The sequence below is a fragment of the Cygnus atratus genome, chromosome 2 (genome assembly GCF_013377495.2).
Source record: "Cygnus atratus isolate AKBS03 ecotype Queensland, Australia chromosome 2, CAtr_DNAZoo_HiC_assembly, whole genome shotgun sequence".
Taxonomy (NCBI): domain Eukaryota; kingdom Metazoa; phylum Chordata; class Aves; order Anseriformes; family Anatidae; genus Cygnus; species Cygnus atratus.
In genome coordinates this window covers 43,845,493-43,873,124 of record NC_066363.1, presented here as the reverse complement: position 1 = coordinate 43,873,124, position 27,632 = coordinate 43,845,493, and the positions used below count along the sequence as shown (strand labels likewise).

At 44.1% G+C, this 27,632-nt stretch overlaps 1 protein-coding gene across 1 annotated transcript; it reads right to left on the bottom strand.

The window, feature by feature from the left end:
* Positions 1-126: 126 nt before the first annotated feature.
* CMTM7 (CKLF like MARVEL transmembrane domain containing 7) lies at positions 127-27,632 on the bottom strand. The gene is made up of 5 exons (XM_035549721.2): positions 27,401-27,632; positions 7,419-7,592; positions 4,495-4,593; positions 3,389-3,470; positions 127-3,041 (listed from the first exon to the last, which is right to left on the bottom strand). Exons 1-5 carry the CDS (start codon positions 27,560-27,562, stop codon positions 3,028-3,030), a joined length of 531 nt encoding a protein of 176 aa, XP_035405614.1. The 5' UTR covers positions 27,563-27,632; the 3' UTR covers positions 127-3,027.

The following is a 27,632-nucleotide window of genomic DNA, read 5'->3' as shown; positions in this document are numbered from 1 at the left end:
TCTACAGCTTTTGTCCTCCAGTTGTAAGAGACATTCTGATGCTCCCAGACAGAAAAACACTGTTCCAGCAAAGGAATGAAGAAAAAAATAAAAAGGAGCAAGATAACAATTCAATTATCAAAGCCATTTTATCATCCAAATAGCAAACAGTTTATTTTTAGATAAAGAGCTGGAATCCCAAATTTGACAAAGTAACAGACAGATGGAGATTTCAGAACCGGGTTGACACTGAAGGAAAGTTAGAACACTTCTGCTGGCATAAGTACAGTAGTGAGGTGCCAAAGTCCTTGTCAGACAGAGCTGTCATTCAAAGACCTGCTGGTAGAGCTGGTGATACCACCAAAAGCTGTGCTTTTCCTGGTGGATATGTTTCACAAGGATTTGGGAGAATTGAGGAAGCTATGCCAGCAGAAATGTCAGTTTTCCAGCCTCAAAGTATGCTGCATTCAGAGCATCGGGTGGGTCTATGAACCCAGCACTGCCGTAATGGCAAAAACTGCAAGCATACCTTAGGCCTGATGATAGGCACAAAAACAGAAGCAAACCTGTACTTTATGTCCCTTGATCCAGTATAAACAAGTGCACTTAGAGCAAAATATATTCTTTGGGCTATCACACTGCATCACCCAGAAGTTCTTTGGTTGTTGGACTGCAAGAAATTCCCCCTAAAGGCTTCCCCCATGCCATGGGAGCAAGTGACAGAGTGACGTGGGAGGCTGAAAACAGGTGAGCATGTAGTGTCAGCAGAGGGGACACGATCCCCGCAGAACATGGAAACAGCCTTTTCTTCACTGCAAGCTCAGCCTCCAGCCCCAGATGCTTCTCTCCAGTGCCAGCACTACTCTGCGGGCCCAGCTGCACTCACACTGTGCACAGCTGAAGACTTCTTTCCACAGGATTGCCAAGGCAGGTGAAAGCTTGTAGAAGGTGCCTAATATTCATCTCTCTGAGTGCTGCTCTCAAGAGATGAAGGTGCCACCAGCAGAAATGGAGCACTTCTCTTTCCTCTGGGGGAATAGAAGAGATTGTGTCCTTAAATAGCTACCACGTCAATCCAAATTGAAGTCAGGGTACCGTTTTCCAAAAACTGTGGTTAAGTCAGCCTTGGCAGGAGAACTGGTGATCAAGCACCTTTGTTGCAAAATAAAAAACAGACCCCCTCAAATCATATATGTATATCACTACTGTTTGCAGGTATTTTCACTCAAAGTGAATAGTTTTATTTGAATAATCTTCCGCATTAATGTCAAAGCAATTTATCTTGGAGTGAATACAGGTATCTTCATCCATATATAGTAGACTTCTGTGCTTTCAAATTGTTTCCTGCTCTGTGTTGTTAGGAGTAAGTCACTTACAAAAAGGAACAGCAATAGTAATCACAGAAACTGTGTACCATGAGAAGGGGGATTTCTGCCTTTCCAAGTCATCTGCTCGATTATTTTCATTTAATTTCTCAAATTTTTTAGAATTTTAGCAGCTGGCCAATTTCCTTTGTCAAAGAATAAAAACCAAAACAAACAAAAAAAAACAACAACCAAAGAGATGTTAGGATGAGAGAAGAAATTAAGGTGGCAACAAATGGCAATGTATGATAACCTGTAAAGGGGCACAAAAAGCATTTTCTAAAAGCAGATCATTAAATTACTTAGTAGTATTTATGCAGAATTTCAGACAAATAGAAAAATCTATAGCAGGCCAGAAAACACTTCCTCCAGATTGGACCTGGTAAACAAAAAATCCTATTTTTTTGCAGAAACCTGCTGCACTGTCACGCAGTTGTCCTGATGTAAGAGACCAACTTAAACGTGTGAGTTCTATTTCACAGCTAGATCTGAAAGGGAAGAGCACCAAAGAGGAGGAGCCTACGCTTCCCTTTTTTCTGCAAAGGGTTTCCAGCTCATCAGAGATGGACTGCAAAAGGGCAGAGGTGCCAAGAAGGTAGCAGCATTGTCTCAGCCTCATAGTTACATAAAGCTTCACAACAATGTCAGATTGGACAAAACTCTGTCCAGGCTCTGGGCAGAGCCCCTGAAAATATCGATCCCAGTAGAGGCAGAGGAAGGGAAAAACCATATGTAAGAGGGAGAAAGAGGCACTAGACAGATTGTGATAGATTGCTCTATTCACAATGAGCTTTCCATGAACACCATTAGACTCCAAAGAGAATACTTTCCTTTCTAGGAAATTCAAGAGAAATTTACCATACAGTAAGTCTTATGAATGTCCATTCCACCAACAAGTATTCGTGAAAAAGAAAGAAAAAGACCTCCCAAATCATTAAACGCTTATTCTTGGGTAGGTATTTCCCTGCATTTGGCAGAGGGAAGTTTTTAAGAATAATTTTTGATTGTTAATAAACTTAAAATTCATGAAGAAAAAAAAACGAATGTCATCATGTGCTGTTGGGGCTAGAAGAGAGTATTTGCAGTAATTTATACAAATTGCAGTTTGTATTTTTTGATGCTGGCTGAGCTGTTGTTAGAAAAATCCATGGTTCTGGTAGGAAGAGGTAACGAAGACTTGGGTCAGCTTATCCAGGCACAGATCAGTTTGTAACAGTTCCTTTGTTAAACAAACCATCCTTGGAAGTTAAGAATCAGGTAGGAATTTGCAGGATTTCCCTTCTGTAAACAGATGGAGGAAATTAGAAACAATTCTTCCATCCCTCTGAAAGGAGAATCAAGCAACTCTCCAAATTAGTCTTTTTTTTTAGTACTTATTGCAAATGACTGGCAATGACTGCAGCCCAGCTTGAGAGACACAAGTAGTCTTTCTCTGTAAAGCTCAGAAAAAGTTGGTTCTCCATTATAAACTTCTCCTGGGGGGAAAACAAACTTTTTGGATGGGGGAAGAAAAAAACAACTTTGGTTCACAACATTGTTTTGCATAGGAATTCAAGTAGATCTTCAAAGGCTACCGGCTGTCCACGCTTCTAACGAAATACCCAGGCTTTCTTCTCCATGGTGGATGCTCCTCTTTGGTATGCTATTTCATAAGGCAGACATCTTGCAGAGATGAAGGAAGGAGTCATACAGCTGCATCTTTGAAAAGGAAGCCAGAGTCACTTTCACTGCCACAAACAAATGAATCTACTTGATTAAAGAGCACACAGGAAACCTTCGTTTGGTAGAGGGTGGGAAGAAGAGAGAACACTGATACATTTGCTACTTACTAGAAGCAAATTATTTTGCTCCACTGCTTAGTTGTTAAAAACTGTCAGTAGCTGTGATACACGTGTTAACTGAAAGTATGGAATCATTGCTTTGTGAGTAATTTTGAGCAACAAGCAACAGGCTGTTAATAAAACCTCCCAGGTAGACGCTGCCACAGGAAAATATAAATATTCATTTTGGGAAGCATTCTGGCAGGCACTAAGCATGATACTTACTTGTTGACTGGGTAATGCAAGAAACCTTGTAGGATGACCATATGCTTAAAACACAAAGGATCGTAGCTAGGAATCCAAAAGTCTGGGTGAAAAACAAACAAACAAACCACAAATATTTACCACTACATGACACATATTCCATGAATGTACGGTCTCTCTTGTATATTCAACTACATATTTTATGATGTTAACAGACCAAAAAGGAGTTATGTTTTCCTCCATTCTGCCAATATGCTTAATGACAATAATAAAAAAAAAAATCCATAGTATAATAGCAGCTTATGCTTTGACGAAACAATGACTGGAAGATAGACTAAAAATCATATATATGGGAGAGAAAAAGCTGCACAGCAAGTGTCTCACCTGCCAGACTTCTCATGAGGATTCTGCAACAAAGAAAAGACTTTTTCTAACACCTCCAATTCCTATTCTTTTGGCAAACCCCATTCAAACAAGTCTTTCTCTGCCATCTGCCAAATAAACAAGTCAGGCAAGTCTTCTAGTCCATTTTCATCTATAAAACATCATCAGAACCAAGTTTCTGAAAGCAATTCTTTATTCTGGTGGGGCTGCATTTAAGTTCTGTTGCTGTGAAAATACTGTTGCCCACAGTCAAAAGTCATGCTTCTAAAAGCCCTCTAGCCAACATAGCCAACAGAGACAGAGTGCATCTTCCACTTAAGAAGGCCTGGGACTACAGTCAGTTTTAGCTCAGGAGAAATTATCTTGAACAGGGGCAGGAGGAGGCAAATGCAGAAAACTAGGGTGAAGTGCTTCCAGTTGCTCCAACAGCCATTTGTGAAACCTGCTTTGTCTTAATTCTTCTACGCATTTGTCCCCATGTGTTAACACTGAAGCCTTTGGTTTCAACTCACTGACAGGACAAATACCCACTCCAGTGGTGAGTCTGGAGTCTCACAACGAAACCTTTTTGTTGGCATTACATTCCAGAACGTCCACTGAAATGAGCTAGAAGGCAGTATACCAACTGAGACACAAGCAAGGCAAGTCAATAAGAAAACAAAGTGACAAACAAGAGATTTCTAGTGCCCTAGTTAATATATATTGCAATGAAAAAGCGTCTAGACTAATAAACACAGACTTACCGCTCCAGCCACAAGTCCAGTCACATTGTAACTCTTCGATGCTGCTACAATCGATGCAATGAGAAGCAGAATTGTACCAATTAAATAATGAAGAAACTCCTGTAAAGACAAGCATAGGCTGCTTCAGAAGGGAAGCTTAACAGGAAAGTATTTCAATATGCACCAGAATCAAAACAAGTTGGCAGAGGTTACTTAAGGCCAGAGGGAAAAAAACAACAGTCAAAAAGGAAAAAAAAAAGTTTTAAAAAGAGAGAGAGAGACCAAAAACCAACTTGTGAGTTGTCATGCATTGTACTATACCTGACCTTCTGTTCAAAAGGGAGGGGCAATCTACAGGTCTACTAGTGTCACTGGAATAAGATCTACTTACTGGGTAAGGATCCAATCTTTTCAGTTCACTATGGTACAATATTGAGGGTGAAACACTTATCTTTATTGCATCGAATTACTCAATGAGACAGTTCTGGAGGAAGGAAGAAGTTTTGAGGGCACACTTCTCTGGTCTACACACATGACATGGCAATGAATGGCAGAGGAAATGCAAACGCTTCTACTCAGAAAGCAAGTTAGTTCACTAACAACTTCCATCAACCTAGACTAGAAACAGGAGGGAACCCACAAAAAGCACAACCATACAGACATTCATAAGCAATATCAGGTTCCAGAAAATCAGTCTAAGTCTGTAAGGGTGGCTGCAGCTTAGTAATGCCGTAAGGAATACATAAGGAAGCAGGTTTTTTTTTTTTTCTGAGAGAGCACTGAGGCACTGTATTTAAGATTTTCTCTAGTGTGTCAAGTATCACTCCAGGAATTAATTTTGCCTCACTGTAAGCTGGAGTCATCTGTGGATTTGGACTTTCAATCCTCACAAAGTTTATAGCAAGCAATATGGGTGTCTGCAACATACAGGGGTTGTTTCGTTTGGGGTGGGCAGGAGGGATTTTTTCTTACTCTATTTGCACCGCGTTACCAGCGTGCGCCAAGCAAATGCCATGTGTAAGGGAGAGGGGAGACTCCTTCTCAAACAAAAGGAGAGAGTATTGAGTTTCAAAAAGAAAATTTTCAAGGAAATCCCGGAAGAGAAATAGTCTGTCGTATCATACCACAGTTTCCGTCTACTCAGGTGTTTACACAGCCGAGGACGATCCTGCTATAAAGCAGGTTCTCAGACTACAACTCACTTTCCTCTTTTGCACCCTTGTTTCAGGTGATCAACATCTCAATCTTTGCTTTTACTAGAAGCAAGTATTTCTGTTAGGAGGCTCCTCTGGCAAGTTCGCAATGCAGCAAACAAATCAGGCATGCCATTGCCTCCTTAGAGAGGCCCAGTAAAGCAGTGTACACTGGCCACTACTATTGAAGAGCCCAACAGATGGGGTCAAGGTGTAAATGAATTGTCAAAGGCTAAATTACATGGAGAACCAACCCCTGGCAGGACTGGAAGAGTGCCCCTCTGGAGAAATGCTTTCCAGCTTTAAAAGGTGTCAGTGCAGAGCAACCTCTTGAACCACTTCGACTTTACTGATTGCAAGTCACACCCCTGCAATGAAGAGATCCTGCCAGGAAACTCAGCCAAACACTAATCCTAGTTTCCCAAAGTCTCTTACAGGCCTTCCTATTCTGTTCTAGAGATAGTTCTAGAGATACTTAAATATTTGACTGAAAAGGAAAGTGGTTGTAAAAGAGCAGCTATGTATAAACATCCCATCCTGTTAAACCTATTTGAAGCTGAGCAGCCACAGTCTGCAATGCCTTAAACTCACTAGTGACTCTGGCACATTTTGGAATGAACAAACACAACAAAAACAAAAAGCAGTGTATGCAAAGATCAAAATGGCATGGTTCTATTACAGCAGTGCACGCATCAAAAGTTGCTTTGCAAAACTGTCACTTAGCAGCTTCTTTCATTTGTATTTATCTTTGAATTTGTATTACCTCTAGATAAAGACAGAAGTGCTTTCTGGAGACAGATAATGGAGGCACACATTTTTAAGAAGCGTTGCAAGTCTAGCCACATTATTCAATTAAAAAGAATTTTTTTTTCTCTCTGGTTAGAAGTGGCCGGATGGATAAACTGTTATCTTAGATCTGTAAATTACTTATGTAGTTTCTATTAAAAGCCATCCAACTGCTTATTGAATTTCAAAATGTGCTCTACATCTCTTTGGTTGGCACTTTCCACCCCACTAGTTCTTTTTCTGTGGGACTAACATGCCACTATGCATCTGAGAGACATTTGTAAGAGGTTATTAAAACCTGTGATCCCACACCAGGACGCAGGACTCTTCTGTTAGCTGACCTGATCAAAGCTGCTGAGGAAGTTCAGGTCTCTCATTTTCTATGCTGCTTGTTAGTTCTCTGCTAGGACAGGAGAGATGGATGTGCAGGGGAAACAGGGGAATGAGGCAGAAACTTCCTGCAGGATATCCTAGGAACGGCCAGGCTATGGCAGTCAGGCTGAGGCTCCCATTCCTTGCTATTGTTTAAAGTTACCTCCAACCATACCAAAAAGAGTCAAATTTTACTTAAATAGCACACACAGACTTTATTTTGGGACAGGATGTAGCACATCAATTCTAATGCAATGATTTGGTACTCTAACAGCCATGTAGCTACTATAAATGACCTGAGTTAGGGGCCATCTGCTGAGGCTTCTTTTCAGTTGTCTCAGAATCACACTATTGCCTTCCCTGGAGTAAATCTGGATTTCTATCTGTGTAAAGCAGAGCAGGAGCCAATCCAGGTCAGCTAAAAGACTTAGAATTACAGTGTCTGCTGAACTGCATACTAACACCAAAAGCAGGTAAAGGATTTGTCCATGAAAGAGAGCCTATCAACGTGTGACAGCACAAAAAAACAGACTACACAATCTAGACATCAACCCACAAGAGAAGCAAGGAATGCAGACTGCCTTACAGACTTACCGCAAGTGGCCAGCTAACACAAGTGAGCATCCTGTAGACTCTGAAAATGTGGATGATGTAGAAGAACAAAACCATAACCAAGTCGCACATGGTGACAATCTGAAAGTAGCTGTATGCACTGTAATTCGTCCACTGAGAATTATTTACACTGATGAATCCAACCAGCAGCGAGATCTGAAAGACAAGAAGCACATTAAAGGCTTTTAGTGGTGCTCAGATGGCCGTGAAGATGATTTCAAACACACCAAAATGTCATTTAGAAACAGAAGACAAACATCCAAAGTCAACTGGATGGTCCCAACAAAATGGAGGACAAAGTAACAAGCACAAAAATAATGTTTTAAAATTTGCAGTTAAATCCACTGAAACAACCATTAAGAGTGGGAAGACAGCCAACTGCTGAAAGGAAGGCAACAGTCTCAGCCTGAAGAAGTCTCTGTGTACAAAACAAGAGGCCTCGAACAGAGAAGAGGCACTGAAAGCCAGGTGTTGCATCAGCAGCTGAAGGACCACATGGACTTTCAGAAGGGTGTGGATTGCTCAATGCAGTAAAAATCACCGAATGCTGTAAAAAATGAATGTGCCCATGAACACTTATCTTTACTTCTATTTAGTGCGATTTCTCATGCAAAATCGTAGGGCTTGGCTCCAACTGAACTAACAATTTCACCCTTCCTTTTCTACCACCTACGCAGGAGGAGTATTAGCAGAATGCAAGGTCATACCACAAGAAATAATACAAACTTTGGAGGAACTGATTAATTCACCCCATACCCAACACAGTCATTGAAAAGCTTTGATATGCTAACAGGGTTACATAAAACCACAATGCATTAATGTACAACTTCTGTCAGTTGTAGGCTTGCAAAGGACAAGAGCTCTATTTATTTTTTTAATCTAAAGGTATTTGTTTATTTTACTGATCTTGCAGGTTACACCAACCTGGATAAACTGGGTGATAAAAATAAATCTACCCAGGTTATACCCAAATATTTTATTATTACAGACTTTGGCAATGCGTGTTTTCAGCCATTGTAATTTTCAGTTCATCCAGGCTCAGCCAGGAGCAGTAATGATTCACACTTTAAGAGTTTCTCCAAGACATGAAAAAACTGAGGAAGCCTGCTCTTCAATACTGCACCATACTTTCATGCACAATCATCTTTCAAATTCCTGACCAGCTGCATCCATTATCAGAGTAATTTAACTAAATTAAAAGGAAAAAAAACAAACCACCCAGCACCCAAACAACATAGCTTAGATTCTTCCTCCTGTATCTTTGAATTTCACCTGCTCAGTTCGAAGTGGACAGGCTAAACACACACACCCTCAAGTGCAACCAAAAGCTCTGCGCACACGTAAGAACTTCACAATAAATCGTCATCTCGGTCAAAGTCTATCCAAACAGCCACACCAATGCTGTGACAAGGAACTACCTCAAAAAGCTGGCTCCAAAGAGAAAAGTCAGCACTCCAGGATCCTCTCCCACAGAAGTGGCTAAGCTATTTTGTCAGATCTGTCCAGCTACTTGGTTTTTACCGTAGGGGTCCGAGTAGTTGATACTAGCATTGTAAGTGATGCTCAGCCCAAGCCAGTGATAGACCTCTGTGCTAAAAGCAAGCCTACACCTCCTCTCACTTTTGAAACAGATACAGGGTAGGGAAGGATTTGAGGTGCAGGGCTGGATCACGCTCAGTGCTTCTCAAGAATGGAGGCCACACGTGCCTTTGGAAATGGTACTGCTCAGTTCCTTCCTTCCCAGGTATGCTCCTCTTCCCAAGCACGTAACCCTGCCTGCTAGTGCTCCTGTCTGCACCGTGCCTGTTCTCTGCCTCTCAATCCAGGTCTCACAGCTTGGCCACTGGCTACTCTTAAATGCACAAAGTCCTGTATTTTGTGCATGGTGGAGATTTCTGAGATGTTATGTTTCTTAGAAGACACCAAAGCAATGCTCTCTACAATTCAGCGTTTAAAGACTTTCGGCCAAGTTCTTCAACTCTAAGATCATTTTAATGAAGTTTTGCCCAATCTATTTTCATGAGCAGCCTTTGTCTTCTCCTTACCACGCTGACACCAGTCCCTGTCGTGGGCCACCTCAGTGCAGTAAGCCAGCAGAAAGGGGAGCCACAGGAAAAGCTGACAGCTTTCCTCTAACTCAGCTCTTCCCACAAGGCAGGGTTGGGTGAGCAAGGGAGCGTGAGGGAGAAGCTGGGACTCCCAAGGGAAAGGATGGCAAGGACGGAGCAGGCAGGACGGCAGCAGCCAGTGAGCAGGCTGGCTCAGGAGTCTGCAGACCGTCCGTCTCGGATCCTTGAATCTTAATTCAAGCTAAGCAAAGAGACATCTGGCTGAGCTGTTTTATAACCTGAACAATCAGAAGATCAGCAGGGCATTTACCCTGACATCCAGGAGAACACTTGAAGCAACACAAGACACAGTGCTGATATTTTCATGGGAAAATGAAAATTATATTTAATGAAATGTAATTGAACAGTAAGACTCACTGGGAAGTCACAGCAAGCGCTGAATCTCGCTCTTGGTTCAGGGTGGGCCGAGGACACATCTCTAAACACCAAAGGCTAAAAGGGGTCTGCCTGATTCAGGTGCTCTCACAACAACCAGCTATCAGTTTCAATTACACTGTAAAAATCAAGAAGCAAGCTATTCAGAGAAATGTTAGATCTGCCTAAAAGCTCATTTCATGCTTGAACCACTACCTTTACCAACTTTTGTACTGTGCACAAAGGATAAGAAGGACTGAGGCCTTGAAGTACAACAACCATCCAAAAAACAAGAAGCACTGGAAAACTGTACTTTAACAGACCTGGTTCTTTCAACTTCATAAGGTGAAGCATAAAAGCATTTTTTTTTTCTTTTAGACAGAAGGTATAAAAATTTCAGAACAAGCAGAAAGATGAATGTGAGCCATCTAACAACAAGATCAGAAAATTCACCTGAGGTGTTATAGTCCTCCAAAGTAAGAAGATCCAAGGTACCAAATGGCCTGTGAAGAATCTGCTCGGCTCCCAAGAACAGGGTAGAAACTTGGATTTGAGCAACCGTGCTTTCCACTCCAAGTGGTCTTCCCAATTGAAACAATTCTAAAAACAATTGGCAAAGGTTCCCCCTTTGCTGCTTTCAGGTGTGCCTCAGCATCCCCCATAGGTAGGAAGAAATCACTGTGGGGCAAGAGGTATTTTTTTCAAATATTTGCTGTCTTGGCATAAATTTCATGACACAAGACTTGCACACGTTCTAGGGAGGGTTCTCTGCTCGGAGGCACATAATGCTACTTCACAGGACAGGCGCAAACGGGACGAGATCATCAACTTTAGACAAAGCTATACCATGCTCACCGCACTATATTGCCTATATGGCTAACGGGTACATTCAGAGTTTAAAACTCAACCGTTAAAAAGAATAGCAACAAATGCAGCAAATAGAGCCACAGAATATTATCTTTCCTTTCAAAGTGACAAATATCAAAGTTCCGTCACCAGATAGCAGAGTTTATGATGATATACCAGGAATATACGATGATATAGCAGACAATGACTGTATCTATTTTTTCATGTAACTCCTGTTTCCAGAAAACTTGGAATTGAGCAATAAAAAGATTAATATGCAACTGTCTGAGATACAGTTAAACATACATCAGAATTCAGTTTGTGACACAGACATAAATATATAGAGAGGGACAGAGAGAGAAAAATGAATGGCAAAGTAATAAAACGATCAAGTGTTATGAACGTTCTTTATGTATCTGTGCTCAGGGCAACAGGTTAATACATCTTGAAAATAAAAAATAGAGGCACAAAAAATTTAGGGCATTGCCAATTCCATTTCAATATAGTATTTCACAGATTGTGAAAGCTGCAGGCTTTGACCCACAGCCAGCAAGTCAGTCAGACCAGAAGTACAGGTCAAATGATGGTAAGTCTCGTTGGAAAATTTCAGTGCATTCCGCAAAATGGAACCAGGCTTCAGCCCTGCATTACACAGGGGGTGAGGGACACGTCACAGGACACTAGTATTTAAACACTTTCTGGTTTCTGAAAAGCAACACAAAGAGCATATGCATCAATCAACTCCAAGGGGGGATTCTGGTGTCTAAATTAAGTTCTGTATTTACCGTTCCACAAAAGTTGATTAGCTTAAACTAGTCCACTTCCTGACTTTCTGTTGGACCAGATACTTGAAGTAAGTCATGAAGAATGTTTAGCAACACTGGGATATTTCAGCAACTCTCTCAGTGAAGCCAACATGAGCTGAAGGCAGTCAGCAACTGCCAGGAGGCACTCAACACCTTACCGGAGAGAACAGACACTATAACAGGGAGATAGTAAGAGTCCACATTCTCTTCTCTATTTTGAGCTGGAGACAAATCAGTCATCTCCTCTGCAATGTGCCTGTTGAAAATGCTGGCTCTTGAATTGTACTGACAAAAGCTCCCAAGCCTAAACACCACTCTGATTTGAACTGAGCATGGCTCTACCGAAAATAATTTGCTTTTGCTTGATATGGTCTTCCTTCAAAAGCCAGCCCGTATCCTCTGAGAAAGGATGAATAAGTACAGATCTTCCAAGTGTGTTAATGGGAAGTGGGACATAGTCTGGGAGATGTGATCCTCACAAGAGAGGAAGGGCTGGGCGTTATGCTGCTGCTGCTGCCTTTACTTGATGAGAATAAGGCTCAAGACCCTTCCTCCTCTCTGCTGTGACTCCACCCGCTGGATGTGCCAGCCACAGGCCAGGCCAACCAGCCACACGCAGGACTGGGAGGGAAGAGAGGGGCTGCAGCAGCACATTTCTTCCAGCCATGCAGGAAATGTAAGGTACGATCCAGTTACGTGTCTTGTGCTCACAGTAAAACGTCACAAAATGGTTGAGGTTGGAAGGGCCCTCCGGAGGTCACCTTGTCCAACCCCCTGCTCAGGCAGGGTCAGCTAGAGCCGGTTGCCCAGGACTGTGTCCAGCTAGGTTCTGCATATCTCCAAGGATGGAGACTCCACAATGTCTCTGGGGAACCTGTGCCAGTGTTTGACCTTCCTGACATTAAAAAAAAAAAAAAAAAAAAAAAAAACTGTTTTCTGATGTTCAGATGGATTTTCGTGTGTCCATTGCCTTGTCATGTCACTGGATACTTCTGAGGACAGTTTGGCTCCCTCTTCACACCAGCCCATCAGGTACTTACACACATTGATGAGAACCCCGGACCCGTCTCTTCTCCAGGCTGAGCGGTCCCAGCTCTCTCAGCCTCTCCTCATGTGAAGGACGCTCCAGTCCTTTAATCACCTTTGTGTCCCTGTGCTGGACTCTTGCAGTAGCTCCAGGTCTCTCTTGTACTGGGGAGCCCAGAACTGGACACAGTACTCTAGGTGTGGCCTCACCAGTGCTCAGCAGAGGGGAAGGATCACCTCCTTCCACCCGCTCTCCTCTTGTCTGCTAAGCTGGTCACCTCACTTAAAAGGCAGTAAGGCCGGCAAAGCATGACTTCCCATTGCTAAATCCATGCTGACTGCTCCCAGTCACCCTCGTGTCCTGCATGAGTTTGGAAATGCTTTCCAGGAAAGTTTTCTTCATCACCTTCGCAAGGACTGAGGTGAGGCTGACCAGCTTGTGGTTCCCTGGATCTTCCTTTGTGCCCTTAGAGATGGCATCGATCTGTTCAGAAGGGCACACCTTCCACCTGCATCCCTCAGGCAGGAGAGGAGAGGGAAGGACTGGACAAGAGTCATAAATTCTCTGTCCCCATGCTATAAAATGCTACTTGAAGTGTTTCCCAGCAATGCTGTTATTCTTTAAAAATGTGCTCTGTTTTTCTCCCTGATTCTTCTTGTCCTTGTCAAAGAATGGAATAACGAGCACCTAAAGTCCATTGGCCATTCATTACACTCAGTAAAAAACAAGGAAAATATATACCAGGACTTCAAGGAAGTCATTCTTCCACTGCTGGAAAATTCAACAGAAAGGAAAGGAGAGGAATCATGTCTTTGTATTAGGAAGAGATTACATATAGGAAGAAAATCCAACTTACAGTTTTTCCTAGGGCAAACGTAGACTGGAGAAAAGGTCCCAGGCATTAGGCCCTGACACTGTTGTACTCCTGATTTCAGATGGTTTGAACACTACCTAACTCCCTGCACTTGCTCTTTGCTGGCTGTAGTCCTGCAGATGCAATTAATTTACAGAAAAAGCTCGTCCCCAAACATCCTAGCTTCACAGCAGTGGGCTGGGCATGATGCTGGGACCGAGCAATCCGGCAGCACAATGCCCAGCATCTCTGGCGGCTGGATCCTCCTCTGAGGATCCGTGGTTCCAAGGGGCAAGTCAGCACTGCTTCCAGTCCTGCCCGCGGTGAGGTGGGCCACCGTGAAACTGCCCAACAGTAGTTTCAGGATTAATAGGCTGAACTCTCCTGCACAAACACAAACAAAGGTGCTGGAATGTATCAGCAAAGACAGGAGAACCTAGACCAACCTTGCAAGCTCAAAGCAACTTACTAGAGAATCACCCGCTCCAAGGAAAGGGCAGGCAGAAATGAAGAGATTACAGATACTACTTTCCTCCCCAGTGCCCCTAAGGGAACCATAACGTAAGAAAGGCTTTGCCCTCCACATCCCTCCCTATACGCTGGCTGGCACCTCTGAGCATTTTCTGATCAGGTGGTAGGAGACTGTAGTTTATCTGGCCACAGAACAATTTTATAACCCAAGAATAAATCTGGGCGAGTGCTTTATACGGTCCTTTTCTACTGTCCTGCTTTAATGGATGTAATAAATAAATCTCTGATTTTATTACCTATACTTAATTCTTTTGTAACATTTGGAGAGAACTAAATTTTCTTCAGACCAGCTACCTGCACAAATATAAATCCACCTTGATCTCCAATACTGACAACAACAGGCTATAAAGGAAAGCCTAATGTTCTGAGCATTAAAGACACATGTCCACACACAAACACAGACAGAAGATGGAAGGAACTGAATATCAGTGGCTCTTGAGTTCTGACCTCAGTTTTGTAACCTTCTTGTCATCCGAATGTGAATAAATGATGTAATTCTCTGCTTTGGCTCCCCATCCGCCAAATGAGGGCTAAGAGAACAGAGCAATTCAGTTGGAAGGGACCCTCAATGATCATGAGGTCCAACTGCCTGGCCACATCAGGGCTAACCAGAAGCTGAAGCATATTATTGAGGGCAGTGTCCAAATGCCGCTTGAACCACCTCACCAAGAAGCCTGTCCTAGTGTTTGACCACCCTCACAGTAAAGGAATTTTTCCTGACATCCCAACTGAACCTCCTCTGATGCAGCTTTGTGCAATTCCTTCACATCCTAATAAACACTTGTGCTCAAGTTTTTCACCTTTAGAACACTTCCGATATGTAAAACAAGGCAAAAATGTTGAACATTGCTAATAAACAGGCAAGTTTGTTGACTCTAGGTCAAGATGACGGTTTTTCTTCAGAGTGTGAATGAGAACAGATGCCCACCAAAACGGAACAACAACAACAAAACAAACAAAAAAAATCCCACCAACAGACCACTGATGTAACAGACAAGCGTGAATGTAAAAATCTGTGGGAATAGACCCTGAAACAATGAAGGAGAGTGTCACAGAACAAGTAAAAGAGTAGGAAAAGGCTGGTCTTTTGGGGGTTGCCTTTGGGTTGATTTGTTGCCATTACACCGCACAAGATAGATAAAAACGAGAATCCTGGGTTACTGGAAAATGGTACTTGGTGCCCATCTCCTGACTGTCACTTACTTACTTACAGTAGACTCTGATATTATGTGTTGCAAAAAAACCAAACATCCAGAAGACATCCCAAATAAACTCCTGTTTTCTGACTGGAAACATAACCTGTAAAGGCAAGGCCACTACTCATCCCTTGACCATTCCTGACTGTTCTTTCCCCCACATTATCACCAGCCTGTACCCAGCTGTTCTTTCACAATCCCGTTAATGACTGTGAGTAAGGGTTACCCTTTCCCCCGTGCCTGCACAGCACCCAGTTCAGTGGCAGTGTACTGGGGCTGGCTGGAAGGAGTTAACTTCCTCCACAGCAGCCCCTCCGGTGCTGAGCTTTGCATTTGTGGTTACAGGAGCGTTGACAGCTCACCAGCCTTTTGGTTGTTGCTGAACAGAGCTTGCACAGCAGCAAGGCTTTCTCTCTTCCCGTCCCTCACCCCACAGCAAGTAGGCTGGGGGTGGGCAAGAGCCCGTCGGGGCCAGCGGGATGCTCCAGAGCACGTCAGGCTGTGCTCAGCAGCGGGCTCAGGGCATGGAGGAGGAAGCAGGGTGTTCATGGTTATTGTGTCTCTTACCAAGCACCCCTCAGGAGTGCTGAGAGCCTGCTTTCCAGGAAGTGCCTGGGTGTCCAACGGCGGGAAGCAGTGAACGAATCCCTCTTTTTGCTTTGCTTCCATGCACAGCACTTGCTTTTCTTATAAAAATGTCATTACTTCGGTCCATGAGGCTTCTTTTGCTGTCCTTCTATTTATTTCCCAGCCCTACAGGAGAGGGGAGTGTGAGAGCCAGGGTGGGTGCCGGAGCCAACCCGCTGCAGGTGGCTCTCCCTGCCTGGCACTTCCAGCTGCTGCAGCAGTACCGGGGGGAGTTTTAAAAATCTTTGTTTCAGAAGGGAATGGAACACGATTCTTGCTAATCCCAAGAGCATATCCTGAACCGATAGGCTGAAACTGCTCTCTTACTGTGTGACCTTTAGCTATGAAAGATAGTTGTTTTTTTATATATATATAGAAAGTAAGATGTGAAGTGCCAACTAAACTGCGGGGAAGAAAGGTAAGGTAGATAGGAAGCAAAACTGCCTCCAGGTACCCAGTTCTAAAGAAACAGTGTAATTCATATCTCCAAGATTTAGCATAATACCATGACACATACATTATCATGCACGATCTACGCAGCACTGCATTGTCTTTATTTAGTCATGCAATCTACAAACACATTCTTGCTTTTCTTAGAATATTTCTTTTCTTTCTTGACTGTACTCCCCTCTGCTCTACTCTCCCATAAGAAGGCATGCTGTGTCTTTTTGTCCCATGTGCTTCTTTCCTTTATTCTGCTCATTATTCCCCTTTCTTCTTCTCTCCCTATGATACACTCCACACTTCCTCTCTTCTCTCTCTCTCATTCTCTCCCATCCCAGTTTCCCTCTACACATGAGAACAAACAACAATTCCCTCTTTTAATGTATTCCAGTTATCTTCCACACTCTCTTGCATCAGGACATGCACTGCAATTACGTAACAAAATATTTCCAGCAGAGAGGTTTGGTTTGAAGCATTTAAGCCAAAACTGTCAAAAAAAAAGAGTCAAAAACTGCACAAGCTATTACAGGGTTGAACGGAATCAGGGAACTGACACAGCAACAGAACGATTCTGTCTGTCCGTCTGTGTATCCTTTCCTGTGTGTGAATTATTTTTCCAGCTGCTATCTGTTCTATAATTAGTGCAGCAACACAGCAGCGGTGCCCATGTAAGAACAATGGTGACAGAGGGAGCGGTACAAGCAGCTGGGAGAGGAGCACACAAGGATGCTCTTTTTGGGTGGCAGTGCCACCCGAAGTACACATGAAACTACAAGCCTCAGATGCCCACTAGCCAAAGAACCATTTAAAAAGCAGGTGTAGAGGCAAACAAGGCATCATCTCAGAGCACTATTAGGGGAAAAGCGTCATGGGACAGGGTTCAGCGTGGTACGAAGCCTGTACAAATACTGCAGGCAGCAGGTCCGGTTTACCAGTCTCCAGCTTGCAGTTGGCAGTATCTGAAACAGGGGAAAGCGCTTCTCCTTTCCATTCTTGACAATTTAACCGTCTAGAAGACAGAAAAAGCATTTTTTTCTTGGATGCTGCAAACAAAATTGAAATGAGAGCTTCACCAAAAAACCAGGAGGACCCTGATTATTATCCATGAAACTGATAAAAACTACCTGATTTCCACTCTCTTAACATCTACGCAAGTTCTAGTGTGAGCAAATGTACAAAAGCTGTCTGTCTACAGATCTGGAGCAAGGGACAGCAGTGACTCACTTGAAGTTTTATTACAGCATTTTTAAAAAAAACCAACATAATAAGAGCTAAATGCTTCTTTTATTTGAATGAAAAAAAAGTCAAAGTTTCCAGCTTGTGACACCAGCCAAGATACTAAGTGGAATTTTCCATTCTAAGCGTGCCAGTCAGGATAACCATGCCCTGTTTAGGTGTCTCACACAGAGGAGAAATGTCACTGACTGCAGCTGTATTATCACCGTGCATTTCCAAATGTTACACCTCAATGTGGTGAAGCAACACCTATATTATTAATTACATATTTCTGGACAGAATCAAACAGTTTTTTTGAGCAGCTTCCCAAAACAGAAAGATGAGCGAAGCTCGGGCCAAGGTTACAAGCATAATTCATGCAAGACTGGTTCAGCTAATTTAAGCAACAAAGCTGGCTGATGCTGCAATCGAGATTTTCTTTTTCCAGAGTGGTGCTGGAAACGTGGCTGTAACAGCCGAATCCCCACTAAAAAGAGAAAAAGAAGATAAAGAACCCAGCCCACTTAAAACTTCCCTAATGACAGGTGAAATCAGCAACCTTCAAGTGCATGGTTCTGTGAAGCAGTCAGTCTTTGGTTGCACAGTAATCTCTCAGCCCCTGTGTCTAGGCAGATTTCCTTCTTGTCTGGCTTGTTTGCAAAAATAAGGAGGCTGCCTGACCTCTGATAAGTGACTTCTCTTGTGCACTGCCATCCATGGGCTATTTATTGAAGATAAAAATGGTGGGAGGGTGAGAAGAAGGCAAAATAATCTTATTCAGACCCTCTAAGACTCAGATAAAGGACAACCCTAAGTACAAGCAAGTGGTATTCTTTATCTATTAAAAAGGAGTTATTTATCTGCTCAGGAACAGGCCTCAGCGGTAGAAAAGGACATGGGGTAATCACAGAACCAGCGTGTGAATGACATTATGAACGAGCCCTTGTTGCAGGATGTTAGCCACGATCACTAAAAAGGCAAATCTTTGTAACGACCAGCTACAGTTAGGTGATGCCTGCGCATGTCCCAGTGTGAGCAAGGCATCAATCCCACCTCTGTCAGCTCAGCCAGCTCCCAGCCGCAATCCCCGAGCTGCCTGCTCCGCCAGCACACGGCACCGGGAGGAAGACACCACACAGCACTGCACATTGTTAGCTGAAAGCAGAGAACTTCATTGTTATATGGCAAAGAACATGCTAGATTCTCGTCAGGCACTGGATTAATTAAAGAAGCGATGCAAGTTTGTTAACAATAGCCTCATAATTTTATTTTGCTTCTCTCTAAACCAGTGTTAACAGATTTAGGTTCTGCTTTGTTTCATAAATCAACTTAAATGTTAAATATTTCAACTGTAAAATCATTATCAGCCAGTTTTTCCAGTCTGCACAAAAGACATACACACACATTGCTGCAGCATTTTGAGGTTTAAGTCATAATTGAGTAACATCGCAGAAGTGCAATATACAAGTCACAAACAAGTCCCAAAACACACAAAACTTTTTGCAAACGAGCATTGGTGGCACAGCTGACTTTCAACATCTCTGCATAGCATGTGACCTGACTTTTAAACACAGCACGTTCTCCTGTAGGATTAACTCTGGGAAACACAGCTCCTTTCCCTCTAACTCTCAAACAGGTGCTTATGCCTTTGTAGACACCCACAAAGCCTAGAGGTCCTCTTCTGGATGAAGCCAGAAGACCACTGCACTTTGTGAGCATGCAGCTTGCCCATCTATTAACAAGTTACTCCTCTGTGTGTGCAACAGCCCCAGTGTAACAACCACCCACTGCAGAGGTCTCTCCCATCTCAGTCCTGTCATGATCCCCAAATCAGAGGTGAACCTGCTGTTTGAGGTAAGAGCAGGGGAAAACATCCCCTACAACCAGCTAGCCCTGCAGATGCACGGATGTAGTCCCCACCTCTGTCCCCCCGGTAAGGTGACCCACCTCACCGAGCCCACTGCCATCGCTGCAGCCATAGACGTGCTCATGGAGATACAGACACCTCAGGGGTGTCAACGCTGCTGGAGAGCTCTGTCCTTTGAGTTCACTGGGTCTGGAGAGGGAACCCTCCTCAGGGGCAGGAGATGGGCCACCTGCCATACTGCCTCTTGGTCTGCTGGGAAGAAATGCTCCTTGGAGGAGCAAGGCACCTCTGAAACCACTCGCAGAAGCCATCCGCAGTATATATTGTTTGTTTGCCCCCTGGACAGCCAATGAAGTTCCATATTGTAAGTAGTAAATGATACAGAAAGAGCTTAATCCTTACTTGTGAGCTACAGAGCTCTTGCACATAAAGGTCATGGCCGTCTAAAAGTGGCTGTAGCGCCGATGCATGGCAGCACCACCTACAGAGCAGGAGCCCACGCTGGCTGCCCAGCCAAGCCTGGCTGCTCGAAGCCCGAGGCACACAGCGTGAACAAACCCCACAAACTCCACACGACAAACTGCGAAGCTTCCCCCTTGACCTGGATACCCAACGCGTTTCTAGCAGCACACACCTACTTTAAACCCGATGGGAAGGTACAACACAAAGCCAGTAGCTCGTGGCAACAAACTCCCCACGAATCTATCAAAAGAGATGCACAAAAATAAAAGCATACACAATCTCATTTTCCTGAAAGTTGTTACCGAGACAAAGAGCACCCTGCAAACCGCTCAGGAAAGCCTCAGTGCCCGTGCCTCCTAGCCCTCAGCCAGCAAGCTGTTCGTCCCCTGCCCTTGCCGATGCTGCTGACAACACAACCCGTTCTCGTTGTCTGAGGCGTTTATTGCTTGGCTGATTCACATCTTCTGCAGTTAACACCTGCGATCTCTTTTCCCTGCCCCAGAAAACGCCACGCTGACATCTGGCAATCGCACAGACAGCAGTTAAAAAGTTTGTAGCTGTCAGCTCAGCAAAGGCTTTGTTAGCCGTGGCAATGGAGCCTTAAGCTACGGGCCCCTCAGATAAGAGGAGGGCTGTTTACCTCACTGAAGTCCACATTGTTAGATGTGTTGGCACATCATAATTTTTTTATCAGGAAAAAAACAGGTGAAAGTTCCCGAAAACACTAACACCGGGACAATTTCCATGCCGATGGGTATTATCACAACTTGGCTGAAGGGCTAGCAGAGAACGACCTTCTCTAAGTGTGCACACTCAATGCCTGGCAAGGCACCAGAGAACTGGAGGGCGATGAATGAGGGGGAAGAAATGAAAATAGACAAGATGCCCCAGTGGCACCACTGGGGTGTGTGGGGATTGTGTGGGATTGTGTTTTTCCCTTGTAGATGAGAGACTTCTTCAAGTGGCCTTCCCAGTCCCAGGGCGAGCGTGATTACAGACTTGCAGAAAAGTATGTTAAGCCTTCCTGTAGTTCTGCAGTTGCCACTGGTCATCTCAGGTTAACAGCAGATTTTTCTCCCAGCTGTGAATGCTTGTTTCTTGATGTTTCTTAGAAACAGCACTGGAAAAAACAAACAAACAAACAAAAAAACAACACACCACTACCAAGAACATTCCAAGTAAATTCCTCTTGAAGCAGCTTCTCAATCTTGTAATCGTCACACTTCAGTTTTCCTTGTGTCAAGCTATGAGCAGGTGAAGAAGCCCTAAGTGTAGCAGCTGCTGCTCCTGCTGCAGGAACAGCAGCCCAATCTGCTCCGGCTTTGAAAGCTGCAGCCACCTAGCTCTGAGCAGTCTGACAGATCTGTGCTCGCCATTACGTTCACCAAATTACCAGCATCACCGCACAGGGAGTTGTTTCAGCTGTAACAATCCCTTAAGAACCCAAGTTACGCAAAAAAAGAAGCGTACAGGTGGGGGAAAGAAAATCACAGCAATTTTAACGTTTCATCTCCGTGTACAGAAAGCAGCACTTTCTGGCTGCTGTATACTTTACACCTCACCACAAAACAGGAGGACCAGCCCACGGCACACACGACGGGACGATAGCACGAAGGAGGCAACGAGCCGCAGGGCCGAGTGAGTGCCTCGCAAGGACTCCCCTGGGAGGGGAGCAGAGGAAACACTTACTCATAGTGGCTGAATGCTGTCTGGCTTTTGGGGCCGATACCACCTCGCCCAGGTAACGCAGGGCTGCTACCTAACATTCGCGTGGCCAGGCATGCTGCCCTCACGGAGGTACGTCCGCAGCTCCACCGTGTCATGACGGGACACACGGACTGCTCCCGGATCTGCATGACGAGATGGTTTTCATCATTTATAGGCTCCAAGCTGATAGAAACCACACTTGCAAAGAACTGATCCACTCGTTTCTGCTCTCTGTGGCCGGAGAGGCAGATGTCCAAAGGGACACTGTCTCCAAAGAGAGTGGATACACCGCCCTTGCACTTCTTAAAGTAAAGCAACATCATTAAGAATCTGTTTTTCACATCTAACACTCCACGGACACCATGTATATACCTGATTAAGATTTTAAAATGCTATTGCAAATCTGACTTCCTGTTAAACGTACATGTCAGGAAGCTGCTGCCAATACTTCACTCTAATCTTTCAAGCATGCTAAACACGGCTCAGGTGATGTGGTAAACTTCTAGGCTTCATTTCCTGTTTTTTTTTTTGTTGTTGTTATTGTTTCAGAAACTGTGCTTGCTAGCCCTTGTTCAGTCATGTCTATACAAAGAGGACTACATGCAATAAAGTCACTAATAAATATATCGCAACGAATCCTAATGGATGGGTCAAACGAGCAATGCATGGGAGCTCCAACTCTGTGCTCTTAGGAAGCCTCTTCTGGGATATAAATGAAAAAGTCACTGCAACATTTGGAACACAGATTTCCTAACAATAACTGTATTGGCTTTCTACGAAATGGACTGGAGTTGATTTTTTAGCCTTCTGGAGCAGTTTAAAATTCAGAAAAATCGCTAGTATCTTTTTTGCTGAAAAAAGATAGAAAGTAAACAGACAGTAATCTGGTAATTAAACCTTCCCCTAACAAAAGGAAAAGAAAAAAAAAAAAGAAAGAAAGAAAGGAAAAGGACTAAATTCTTAGCTTTTGGTTTGAAGCATGTGGAACCAATTCAGGCTTACGTAGCTCCTGCCATTACATTCCAGGCACTTGCTCTTGCTGACAACAGTCTCTGTGGCTGCACTGTTCCCTAAAAACTCTTAGAGAAAGAAAAAAACTGAAGGAGAGTTGCAATAAAGCTACACCAGTTCCCTGGCTTGGTGTACTCTGCAACCTGATAGACAGCTGCATCTTTGCAGCTGAGGATGGCAGTACTGCGGTGAGGCAGAAAGGGAAAATTCCTTACACTGGCATTGCCTGTGAAGTCTTGTCCCATCAAATACCTAGATAGCACACAGGGAGCTCACTGTTTGCTCCCAGCTCGTATGCAAATACCTGGGCAGAAATTTTAAATGGCCACCCAGAGCAGAGGCATGGAAAAAACACAACTGGCCAAGTCAGCTTGTTTCAATGATCTCAGAGTGGAAATAACAAGACTTCACAGACCTATTGGGTTTAATTACTAGGCTCGGGCATTCCTCACTCAAATGCTCTTGCTTACTTTGGAGACACCTACGATTTAGACAAATTTCTTCTCTCTCTGGCCAGCATGCCAAGCAAGGTCCCTTCACTGATGCTTCTAGAAGAACAACAGCAATTAGCACCTACAAGATATAGTTCTAGCTTTCGCCTGAAAACAATAACTTTGCTGCTAAAAAAACATCCAATTTCTTACTGCTCATTCTTATTTCTTCTCCGCCTATTACCAGAATCCCTCTCTTCCGACTGAACAGCATTATTACCATGCAGGCAAAGCCATACATCACCAGCACACTGCTGCAGAGAATTAGATGATTTACTTCAATCAGCTCCATAGACAAAAGATGTTTCAGGCTCAAGAACAAGTTAAAGGATTGAGTGGCTCTCAGATCATTCTTAACAGCTTCTGCTTTTGTGCATTTCCTTCTCCTGTATCAACGGTTTTGATTAGGAATTTCTTAATTCCACTAGCAGATTTTTCTTTCTTTTCATATTTTAACATCTTCTGAAAGTAGCTCCCCAGTAAATTTGGCTGATGTCATCCAACACATTCAGAAGTTGATCTCCGTTTTAACAACCTAACTACTGACACTTTTTATCTTTCAGAGTTAGATGTATTAATATTCTCTTGAATACCATTAACTGTATGTCATATACATATTAACACATATTAACTGTATGTCTGCATATGAATAATCCATGGAAGTTTCAGCAAACTTGAAAGCCACTCAGAATTAGAGATGTCTTGTTGGCCATTCAAATATCAAGTAGGTAATTGCTTTTGTCAAGACACACTTTGGAAATAAAATAGATACTCAGCAGAAAACCTTTAACTATTACTGCCTTAGCATTTTTAACAAGTTAAAATGATTTTGTTAAGTCAACTTTGATTGGGTTTATTCTTTTTTAGTTTGCGATTTTTTGTCATTTTTTCCCCAGCCTGGAGATGATTTCTCTTCTGTCTGGTGAAACTACTCTTTCCTGATTCATACTGAGCTGAAAGAATCGGCACAGTTCTTAGCTTAAAACACTCTGTATACTGAGGCTGGGCTTACCACGCCAGAACCACTGTCTGCTCCATAACAGCAGCATTATACCGGGAACAACCTCCTTCCATCTCCGACTGTGGTCACAGCTAGCTTGGCCCATCTTGCAGGAGGGGACAGAAGGGCACAGGCTACTGGCCTCCTCTGCCCCTCTCAGGGTCCAGAAGCAAGGGACAGACTGAGAATGGTTTGAGAAGTCTGACAGACCAACACAAGCACATGCTGTGCTGTGATGGCTCTTCTTGTAACCAAGAGCTCTCGACACCACTTTTCTCTCCTCAGACTGTCCCGGCCATGCTCTCGCACATGGCTGCATCAGACACTGTGGAAAGGTGATGCAGCCACGGCCATTCCCACTGTCCAGCTGCTTAAGGTGGTGTTACACCTCTACAGCCTCCACTGTCAAATGTTCTGAGAGCAGGACCTAGTCCAGTACAGTTTGTGCCGTCCTCCAGACTTCAGCTGTAAAGACACAAAAGGCCCACAGGGGCTCCACCAGGAAGCCAGCTGACACAGACCTCTTTCAATCTACGAACAATGCCACCTGAGCCACCTCGGTGACAACGCGGATGCAGATTCATAGTGCTGTCTCTAAGGGCACAGGAAACCTCAAAAGATTTCCAAGTACCCTTCATCTGAGAACTGCCCAAGCAGAGTAAGATAGTTACCGAGAAAGTCTCACTACAAAACTCGCCAGCAGTAGCATGGAGCTGTATTCAAGTTACACCAGCTGAAGTCTGTTAGATGTTGAAGATAACTTCAAAGCCTCCTGTTAAAATTACAGCATCAATTCAGACTGCATTTGGAAAATGGAGCCCCTACTAACATTAGTCATACTCGTGCACAAAAACAGCTTTCCAACTGTCTTCTTGCCATGTAAAACACACAGGTCACAAACTATTTTTCAATCTCTTCATCTTGTCAAAGATTGCTGAGTTTTAGGCCTTATGTTAAGGTCTTTCTTGCAGAAGAAAACCCATGACATTATCTTCTATTTCCTTGGTATAACTTCCCTAGCATGTTGATGACACCTTTTAAGATAATTTCATGCACATACACATACAATCAAATTACATGTTAACTTTTTTGCTTACAGGTACTGCAAACAGCCCTTAGCATTACTATAAATGATGAAATCATAATGTTTCTTTCTTGTTCTCTTTCATATTTACTTCTTGGTAAAAGGGATTGAGGAAGGAAGAGAAAACAGAAACTGCAGTGTTCCCACTTCAGAGCCACAACCATTCAGAAGCCCAGTACACTATGAAGCGTGTTTTATGTCTGTCCCAAAAGACCTTATCTTCGTCCTCTGTCAGCATAATGGTTCTCCTTCCTAATAAGACTACAGTCCTACCAGAGGCCTTAACACTAAGCCAGGAATGTTTTTAGATTTACCGGAGAGAATTCTTTTCAAACACAGATACTGCAAACGCTTTTCACTAGAACTACATCCATAGATATAGAAATCTCTGAGAAGAGATACATTTTAGATAAAACGTTAAGAAAGTATTTTACTAGGTGCAGGAGGTCATCTAAAACTAGCCTATCCTGGTTATTTCTACACGCTGCAGCACAAATATTTAGTTTTCTTAAAAAAATTATTTGAGAGTAAGACGTTACCATGATATCACATCAAAAGTGTTTCATCTGCCCAAAGTTCCTTGGATATCTAAGAAATTTCTAGTGATGTTATTTACAAGCATGCTGGAAAGCAGAAAAATGTAAGAGGGTACAGCTGTTCATGGGAAATTGTTTATGTTATTTTAACTTTTAAAGTCACCACAGAAAACCACTAGCTTAAATTCTGATGAAGTTGATACTGAACAGCATTGATAAAATATTACCTCATATAAAATATGGTGTTGCATTATTACATACATCTACGTAAAAATATGTAAAGCATACACACACGCTTTGCATATGTGCCAAACCTGAAACTTCAGCACAAATATGTGTGCCTGTGCTAGCTTTAAGAGGAACGTGTAATAGCAGTAGTGAAGATACAGCAGGATGGACTGCAGGGAGGACTTGGTATTTCTAGTCCATAAAAGGAACTGTTCTTTCTAAAGTGGTGAAAGTGAAATCAAAAATGGCCTTTAAGTTAATCAGCAAAACACAAGTCTACAGCTTTAGAACTACAGGTTCACTTGCAATGTGTATTTGTGCTCAACATGGCATTCGTGCTCAACGGAATGCCACGTTGGCCCCTGGAAAGATACTCCAAATCCTCACGATGGTTTGGGAACAACCCAAATGAAGAGAACACAGCAGATAACTGTTCATAGGCCTACTGAGCCAAGTTCATAGTGAGGGACAAATGTGAGGGAACTTTAGGATCCGATATTACTCCACTGTAACCTAAAACAAAATGATTCCTAACTTGTAATTGCAATGTACGACTCTGGATACTAACAATTTCAAAACATCAAAAAATGACTACATAATAAATACAGGAAGGGAAAAAAAGAACGGCATTGGGGGCTATCAAACACGAAGGCACCATTTCCAGCATAAAAAGCTGTTGAGCTGCAAGGTTTTGGGGGATGAGAAGGCACGTGAGGAGGTATCACTGCATGTGCCTTCCACGCTCTGTGTGAGGCGCCCATCGTTACTCAGTGCCATCGCTGGGATTCAGCAGACAAATCACTCCAGGGACTAAGAAAAAGCACGTGCCCCAGCAGGGAGAAGGAGCTTGTCCATCCCTTAATCCTCTCCACATCTGGATGGAGCAAAGCTCCCCGCACTGAGTCAAGGTAAGGCACCAGCCCCGATCGCAGCAGCGCTCTATTACCGATCTCCTTTGAATTTCTGCTTTTCAGGCATACTTCCCCCAAATCCTGCCCTGTGCTGCCAGGGCACTGCCTGGAGGTGTCGGTCCCAGCCGGGCTAGTGTGCCCAGCTGCAGTGCCCATCCTTACAAGCCCAGCATCTCTGCCAGCCCTCGGCCTCGCCTTCCCCCCAAAACCTTGCCACAGCCAACGAACGAGGTATTCCCCTGCGGCACGACGATACCGAACGCCTTCACACAACTGCTATTAACGGCAAAAAGTTGTTAACGGCAAAAAGTTGTTAACGCTACCCAGCGCCGTCAGCCACCGGTATCGTCCTGACACGCAGCGTCACCCTGGGCTCGCACACACCCGAGCAGCAGTGCGGAGGAAGAAAAGCAAAACTTACTTCTGGCAGGCGTTACGGGACGAGCTGGGGCTGCTGCTTCCCGTGGCGAGCTGCAAGAGCTGAAGGGTGCACACGCAGCCCCCAAACCTCACCTGGAGGCAACCCCGGCACCCCCCGACCCGCTGCCCAAACCAACACCCAGCCGGAGCGGCTGCGATGCCCTGCGCCAGCCCCACCGCCCCTAAGGGACCACCGGGACCCCCCGTCCGGCCTCGTACCATCTGTGCCACCTTCAGCATGCCGGCACACGAGCGGAAATAGGCGCCGTCCACCAGCTCCCCGTCCGAGCCCGCTGAGGTGGTGGAAGAGGCGGCGGGCGGCGGCGCCGCGGGCCCGGCGCTGCTCACGCCGGTGCGGATGACCCGCGCCCCGTGCGACATGGCTCCCGGCCCCGCTCCCCTCAGCGCCGACCGGCCCGGGACCGGCGGCACGGAGGCGGCGGGGCGGGGC